General features: G+C 40.4%; 1 protein-coding gene across 1 annotated transcript in view; it reads right to left on the minus strand.

The window, feature by feature from the left end:
* Positions 1–8196, minus strand: part of ANKRD31 (ankyrin repeat domain 31) — a 138123-nt gene extending 129927 nt beyond the window's left edge. The window contains exon 1 of the mRNA XM_047087997.1: positions 7971–8196. Coding sequence (XP_046943953.1) covers positions 7971–8074 — 104 coding nt within the window. The 5' untranslated portion in view covers positions 8075–8196. The remainder of the gene's footprint in view (positions 1–7970) is intronic.
* Positions 8197–8822: the final 626 nt, after the last annotated feature.

Below are 8822 nucleotides of genomic sequence, written 5' to 3' on the forward strand. Positions count from 1 at the left end.
CACAAAAAAGGCATGAAGGAATTTTGGATGGTAATGGTACTATTCTATATCTTCACTGTAGTAACGGTTATTACACAATTTTGTATGTGTTTGTCAAAACACACAGAACTGTACACTAAAAAAATGAATTTTCCTATATGTAAATTCTACCTTAATAAAAAAAAGTGCAAAAATTAACATGATGTCAATTTTCCATCAGTAAATTTATAAATTTAACATTATACTAATACAAATACCAACAAGACTTAAAAAAAATTTTTTTAAGGTTTATTTTTGAAAGAGAGAGAACAGAGCATGAGTGGGGGAGGGATAGAGAGAGAGGGAGACAAAGAATCCGAAGCAGGTTCCAGGCTCTGAGCTGTCAGCACACAGCCCAACACTGGGCTCAAACTCACAAACCATGAGATCATAACCTGAGCTGAAGCCAGATGCTTAACCAACTGAGCCACCCAGGTGCCCCCTCCAACAAGACTTTTTATTGAACTAGACAACTAATCCTCAAATTCATCTGGTAAAATAAATAAGAACACTTAGGAAAAAATTTGTAAATAGCAATAAGGAGGTAATAACCTACAGAACATTAAAATATTTTTGGATAGAAAATGTTTCTAAAGGGGCACCTGGGTGGCTCAGTCGGTTGAGCATCCAACTTCGGCCCACGGCATGATCCCGCACTTCGTGAGTTCGAGCCCCGTGTAGGACTCTGTCCTGACAGCTCGGAGCCTGGATCCTGCTTCAGATTCTGTGTCTCCCTCTCTCTCTGCCCCATCCCTGCTTGCACTGTCTCTCTGTCTCCCCAAAATAAACATTAAAAAAAAATTAAAAGAAAAAAGAAAATGTTTTTTAAAAATGAAACCAGCACATAAAATGACACACCGATAAACAGAATAAAATCTCCTAAATAAACTCACCTACATAGGAAATTTAGTATATTAAAATGGTGGTTGGGGCATCTGAGTAGCTTAGTCAAAGGCCTGACTCCTGATTTTGGCTCAGGTCATGATCTTACGGTTCTGAGATTAGGCCCTGCATTGGGCTCTGTGCTGAGCATGGAGCCTGCTTGAGATTTTCTCTCTCTCTCTCTCTCTCTCTCTCTCTCTCTCTCTCTCTCTCTGGCCCCCCATCCCAGCTTGCATGTGCACATGGGCACTCTCTCTTTAAAAAAAGGGGGGAGGGGCGCCTGGGTGGCGCAGTCGGTTAAGCGTCCGACTTCAGCCAGGTCATGATCTCGCGGTCCGGGAGTTCGAGCCCCGCGTCAGGCTCTGGGCTGATGGCTCGGAGCCTGGAGCGTGTTTCTGATTCTGTGTCTCCCTCTCTCTCTGCCCCTCCCCCGTTCATGCTCTGTCTCTCTCTGTCCCAAAATAAATAAAAAACGTTGAAAAAAAAATTTAAAAAAAAATAAAAAAATAAAAAAAGGGGGGAGAAGGGAACCTAGGTAGCTCTGTCAGTTAAGCTTCTGACTTCGGCTCAGGTCATGATCTCATGGTTCATGGGTTTGAGCCTTGCATCAGGCTCTGTGCTGACAGCTCAGGGCCTGGAGTCTGTTTCGGATTCTTTGTCTCCCTCTCTCTCTGCTCCCCCTACCCCCAATCACACTCTGTCTCTCAAAAATGAATAAACGTTAAAAAATATTAAAAAAGAAAAAGGCAGCATCTAAAATCAGAGGAAAAGATAGGATTTTTCAAAAAATAATACTGTGACAATGAAGGGGACATCTGGAAAATAATTTAGTTGGATCCATACTTCACAGTGTACTCCATATAAAAATGCCACATGAATCAAAATGTAAATGTTTAAAAATGAAACAAAAAGTATTAAAAGAAACAAAGGAGGTATTCTTTTATAAGTGTAGAGGAAAGAAAGCCTTCCTAATTATGATCTAAATCCAAATAAATCAATTATTAAGATTATAAACACCCATACTCTTTGACATAGTTCTTCTATTTCTAGAAAAAAATTTTACATATGCTCTCAAACATATACACATAACTTATAAAATATCTTGGCAGGGAGCCCTGGGTGGCTCAGTCGTTCAAGCATCCAACTCTTGATTTTAGCTTAGGTCATGATTTCACGGTTTGTGAGTTCAAGACCCCCATCGGGCTCCACACTGACAGCATGGAACTTGCTTGGGATTCTCTCTCCCCCTCTCTCTACCCCTCTCCCACTTGTGCATGCTTTCTCTCTCTCTCTAATTAAATAAATAAACAAAAAAAAAAGAAAAGAAAAGAAAATATCTCAGGGAGGATTAAATATATCGAATATATTGGCTGTCTATGGAAAAGAAAAATGAGTAGCTGAGGAGATAGGGATGAGAAGGAGATTTTTACCCTTTATACTTAAAATGTTTTGAACCATGTAAATATATTATCTATTCAAAAAAAACTATACAAAATGTGGGCACTAAAGGGAATTATAAATAAGAATACAGAAATCTCCTAGAATTCTCTCTGTAGTAAGACTTCGGTGTATTTCCTTTCAGCTTTCTTTCTATGAAGGCTAATGTGTTATAGAACCATTAATTTTACAAAGTTTGGATTGATCTGTATAAAGTTTTAGAAACTACATTTTTCACTTAACAATTATATTTAAACATGTGCAATGTTATTAAAATTCTTCCTAAAACCATTAAATATTGATAATACTCCCTCACAAGGATGTATAATTTATTTAAGCATTATATAATTCTAAAACATTTGTTTTTAAGTTTTCATTATTGCAAATAACTCAGAAATAATTTCCTAATAACATAAATCTTTGGTCTTCTTTTTTTTTTTTTTTTTTTTTAACTATTTCCATAAGAGAGTAGTCAGGAATATTTTTATACAAAAAGGAAAACCAAAAGACTGGGGGCCAAAAAATTACTTATCCATGTTCTCAATAAAATAGGGGCACCAGGGTGGCCCAGTCAGTCAAGTGTCCAACTCCTGATTTTGGCTCAGGTCATGATCTTGTGGTTCGTGAGACTGAGCCTCATGTGGGGCTCTGCACTGACAATGTGGAGCCTGCTTGGGATTACGTGTCTCCTTCTCTCTCTGCCACTCCCCTGCTCATTCTCTCTCTTTCTCTCTCAAAATTAACATTTAAAACAAATAACTGAAAAGAGAACATTAATTTCAAAGTGAATTCTAGTCAAACTACTAGACTACATTAATAGCTAATACACCAAAAGTCACTGACCACTTCATTACAGATGCATATTTTCTCTAATTTTTTTAACATTTATTTTTGAGAGAGAGACAGAGAGACAAATCACGACTGGGGGAGGGGCAGAGAGAGAGGGAGACACAGAATCTGAAGCAGGCTCCAGGCTCTGAGCTCACACCCATGAACCACGAGGTTACGACCTGAGCCAAAGTCAGATGCTCAACGAACTGAGCCCCCCAGGTGCCCCACAGATGCATATTTTAATAATAAAATATAATTTTAAGATATTGGAAAATGAGATAATAGCAAATACTAACTATAAAAAAGGGAGGGAGAAAATAGATGGCTGGATTAAAAGAAAAACTTTCAGGCAAAATCTGAAATTCTCAAATAATTTTCACTGTTTTGTTAAAAATATGGTAACATTTTTTGGGACAATCAGAGTTTCAATTTTATATGTTCAAAGTTTATATGTTATCAAAGTTATCAAAACAGCACAATTCTAATGTCATTTCAAGGCTTTGATTCATAAAAAAATCTAATTAAATATCCTTTCAGTGTCACAGTTCTAAAAATAGCACTTGGCACCACTGTGTTTAATCAATGGAGTTGCCAGTATTTTGATATACACCCTAACCAAAATGTTGCTTTCTTTAGTCAATTTAATGTGGTTATTAAATCCTTGTCTCCTTGTACTTTGCTTTCTTTTCCTCCCTTTCCCAAGTATATCCTTTGTAACAAGTATTTTCCATCTACACAATTCACATGAAGACAGTGTTGGTCTGTCTTGAGGGACAAAATTAACACTTATCTTCCAGGGTAATTATGTTGAATTAGCTTTTCACTGTATGCAATTACAGTGTTCAGAAGATATGTGACCTGAACACATATACAAATACATGTAGCAATGAACTATCTAAGGTGGTTCTATAAATGTACTCAACAGGATTAATTTGAGATATATCCCTTCATGTTATAGAGCAGTTAACCTTACAGAGGCTGTAAAAGAATACAAGGGTTGATAAAAAGTTCCCAGGGCACATATAAGAAAAATGAATCCTGCCTCTTAGAAAACAAATCACAAGCCAACAAAATCTCATTAGTCAGCAACTTGAATTTTCACCTAAGATTAGTAGCAACACCTATCAAGTCACAAAAAGGAATGGATGCATTTTCAGACATGGTTTCCAGAGGGAAGGCTAGGACTAAATCCAGGCTCTCAGAGAGTGCTTTTTTAGACAGTGAACACAACTATACGTATTGCCTCCTGGGGATCTTTACTAGGAGCTGTATCCCTCATTCCAGTTAAAGTTGGGAACTTGTGCATGAAAAATAGCCAAAACAAAACATATACAAGCAAAGAAGATGAAGAAAAACAAAATACAATGGTCCAGCAATTCAGCTTCAGCAATGCTTAAACTTTGACCATATTGCCATGTCAATAAAAACACCAATTTTTAACCTTGAGCTGTGAGGTCTGAAAAAATGATGTCTGTGTGGTACTGCGGAGAAGCATTTTAAGTGACTTAGAGGGGAAGAAAATGATTGGCCAGACAAGATAGAGTAAACCATCTACAGCCTATTTCTCCATTCATTACAAATAAAAACTCTGGTAGAGTATTTCTTAAAAGCTACCTGAGTAATATGAAAAGTAAACAATAGCAGGCATATTGGGGCTGAAGTCAAAATCTAAACAACCTTGTAATGGATGAGTTTCAGAGTTTGTTTCATTTTGTTGGTCCTTTATTTGTCTCCAGCTTTGATCCAAAGTCTAATCCTGAAGCTGCACGGTGGGCTCAGACAGCAAAAACTCCAGAAGAAACCCCCTATCTCTCCAGAAGACTAGGGAAAGGGATCTGTGAATGCGAGAAGGTGGGGGGAATCCCTGGGTTGTATTTGTTTTCTTTGGCCTCAGAGATATAGTGTTACCAAACATGGCATCTTAGGCACTTAAAACCCAAGAGAAAGCCTGTCTCTCTTGCTAGAGGAAGCAAACACTAAGGAGTATGGAGAGCATCTCCTTTATTTTCTTCTCTTAACACTCCACCATGAAGGTTGCCTTAGTTTCAAGGACTGCCCTAAAGCAAGAAGGCTAACACTGACAGAAATCTGGCTTTCTGGTCATAGGAACCAGCATGTGTGCATGGGGAAGGAAGGGTGCATGAGACTCCTGTAGGGAAAAAAAAACAAACAAAAGGGGAATCACCTAATTCTGTATACGATTCAACATAAATCCTAGGCTCAACCTTGAGCTGTCCACATAGAAAGCAGATTCAGAGAAGCATAACAAAGATTTAGAGAACTCAACTACAATATTAACTACTGCCCAAGTTCCAGATTAACCCCTGAGTGGTACATGAGTCAGAGTCAAATAGCATAGTAAAGACTCTGAAAATTGGACTGAGGTAACCACCACCCAAGGAAGGCAAAATAGAATGTGCAGTCAGAACCTAATGAGGCTGATTACCTGTCAAAACAAAAATCAACACCCTTAAGAGGGTTTTAACAGGACCAAGAATACAGAACATAAGATTCAAAATACATAGGATATAATCACAATTACTCAACATACAAAGAACAGGAAATCTAATTCTTGAGAGAAAAGATAATTAACAGATGCCAACCGCACCCCCATGACCAAGATGTTGGAATGATATGACAAAGACTTTAAAGCAGCTATTCCAATCATTCTCTATGAGAAAAGGTAAACCCTCATCAAATAGATGAAAACATTGAAATTCTCAGCAGAGAAATAAAAACTACAAAAAGAATCCATTTTAGAAGAGAAAATGATAATATTTGAAGTTAAAAATGCACTGGATTGGCTCAACAACAGAATAGAGATGACCAAAGGAAGGAGTAAATAACTCTGAATATAGAGCAATAAAAATTATACAGTTTGAAGAACTGAGAGAAAAAAATGGAAAAAAAATTAATTCCGCTTCAGGAATCTGGGAACCAGTATCAAAAGGTCTAACATTCATGTAGACCATTAAAGTCCCAGAAGAAGAGGAGAAAGATACTGGTACAGAAAAAAATATACAAAGAAATCATGACAGAAAACTTCCCAAGTTTGGTAAAAGACATAAATTTATATATTCAACAATCTCAGTGAAAAATACCAAAAAAACCCATGCCTAGACACACTATAATAAAGCTAAGAACCAAAGATAGGGGGAAGAGGGCTGAAATCAGATAGATTAAAAAAACCCATGGTATTATACATATAGGAATAGTGATTTAAATGAGTGAAAGGACTTGACTAAGAAGGGCAGCACAAGAGAGGTGTTGTGTTTTGTTTTGTTTTGTTTTGTTTGGAGTGATGGAACTATTCTGGAACTTGATTGTGACGGTTGTCAACAGACTCCATGTATTAGCTGAAATGCACACCAAGAGCAAATATTGCTGTGTGTATAAATAAATGAGCCAAAAACTTGGGTATCATCCCTTACTTGCTGCTCTTCCCTCATCCTCCATATCAGATTAACCACCATCTCCTGCCAAATTACTTTCTCACGATTTCTTAAATTTGCCCTTTTCCTTCCATTCCCACTGTTTCTTCCTAGTTGAGTTCTCGTCATCCCAGCCTGTTACTACTTTAATGCCAAAGCTAACCCCTATACCCTTGCTTTGCAAAAGGCGATCTCTGCTCTAAGTGATACCAACTTTAACCCGCAAGCTTGCTAGAAATGCAGAATTTCAGATCCCACCCTAGAACTCCTGAATTGGAATCACACTTTAACAGGATTCTGGAGTGATTTTATAAGGGCATTAAAATTTGAAAAGCCCTCGTGTAGGGCATCCTGGAGAGTGAAAATCTGATTATGCTGCCCCTCCACTTAACATCTCACAAAGGCGTTAAGGATATATGAGGCCTTACATCACCTCACTCTACCTTCCTCTCCAGGCTCATCCACTGCCCACTCCACCATTTAACACTTCACTTCAGTAAGACTTAACTATCTGTACATTTCAAAACATAACAATGTCATGTCCCACTGCTACACCTTTACCCAAGCAGTTCCCAGATTAGGATACCTAATTTCCCCAAATTAGGATACCTCTTCATATGGCTAATTCCTAACCCACCTTCAAGCCTCTGTTCAGAAGTCAACCCTAGCAATCTCTGAGGACTCCCTGGGTTGAGGTGAGAGTCCCTCTGGTTTCCTAAACCAGCCAAAGCATGCTTCCATCCCTGGACTTCCCACATTTTATTGAAATTACCTGCTTATGAAAAAAAGCAGTTTATCTGTTTATGTGTCTTCCCTGGCCTGTCAGTTTCTCAAAGGCAGTGGCCTCACCTCTTCCATAGTTTTATATCTAGCATGGAGAACTAGTTATGTTCAAGAAGGTTTTGATGAACTGAACTACCATCTTTGATGCTTATAAGATTATTCGTTTCCAGTTTGGTAGTAACCAGTTCCCCCATCACACATTCTTTTCTTGAAAGAAATTATGTTAACCATCTCCTAGTTCAGAGCTTCGAGTTACTTAAAACAAACTGCATCTCAGAAGTTTAGACCCAACACTTTTTGCCTGTGCGAAAGGACTTAGACTCAGGCTAAAAAGGTATATTATATTATATATATCATATCATATTATATTATATCATATCAGCCATCTACCAGAAAGCTCATTTTGTCCTAAACTGGGCCGGGGGGGGGGGGGGGGCATGGTGCGGTTATTCACAAGTTCTTAGCTCAGGCCTGGCTGCCTCACAAGACTCGAATCCTGCCTGCAATGACACATTTAGGTGCCAATGATTTCTACCCAAATCTCCGAGGGCTACTCCACCGCCAGACCTGGAGCTAACAGGTGGTCACCTTCTCCAGGGTAGCTCCTCTTCTTCCAGGTCGCTCTCCGTCACCGACTCGTCTATCACCGTCTCATCACTGTCCCAGTCCGGGGCCTGGGAGCCTTCCTCCATCTTTGCCTCGCACCTGGAGCCTTTTTTATCCTCCTTCTCCACTCCCCGCTTCCCGAGAAAAGAAAGCGCACTCAGAGGGTCGGGGGAAATTGTGAGCAAAAAAGGAAATTCGAGGCTGGAGGCGGGAGGCGGGCCTGGAAAGAAAGGCTGAGCGCACCGAGGGGCAGCGACCGTCGTACGCTGCGAGGCCTTCCAGCTCGGCCGTCTGGCTGCACGCCGCCTACAAGGGGAGCCGCACGCCCCACGTCAGAGCCGCGTGCGGCCCCGCCCCCGACTCTGAGGGCCGGAAGTGGCTGGCAACGCGCGCGCCCGCGCTGGATTTCCCGGCCGCCTGGGGCGTGGCCTCCCACCGCATCCGCTTTCTGTGCTTTTTTTTTTTTCACCCATCTCGAGCTGGGCGGAGGGACTGCGGTTGCGGTCGTGGGGACCAGAAAGGCAGCTATGCCACAGTAAAGACCGAAGTCCAAGCCTGCCTAACGCCGTTGGCAGGAGCGAGACCTAGGTCACCTTACCCGCAATGCGCTTCATGCTTGTGAGACCCATACCCGAAAAGAACTGTCAGCAGCTGCCCGGCCCGGCAGCCCCTGGGCTGTCAGTCTGACATTCTGAAGCCAGAATGTTACCTGACCTCGTAGAGTGTTTTTGCAGTCCACCAGGTGCTGCCTTTTTTCCTTAATCCCAGTGACACCCTCTCCCCAGGTGTCCTCAGATAGGTAAGACAAGCATATTTATCATTAGCTTATAGATC

Source organism: Lynx rufus, unplaced genomic scaffold, assembly GCF_022079265.1.
Source record: "Lynx rufus isolate CCGP_SWC_20201006 ecotype Redwood Valley unplaced genomic scaffold, mLynRuf1.p SCAF_1, whole genome shotgun sequence".
Lineage (NCBI taxonomy): Eukaryota > Metazoa > Chordata > Mammalia > Carnivora > Felidae > Lynx > Lynx rufus.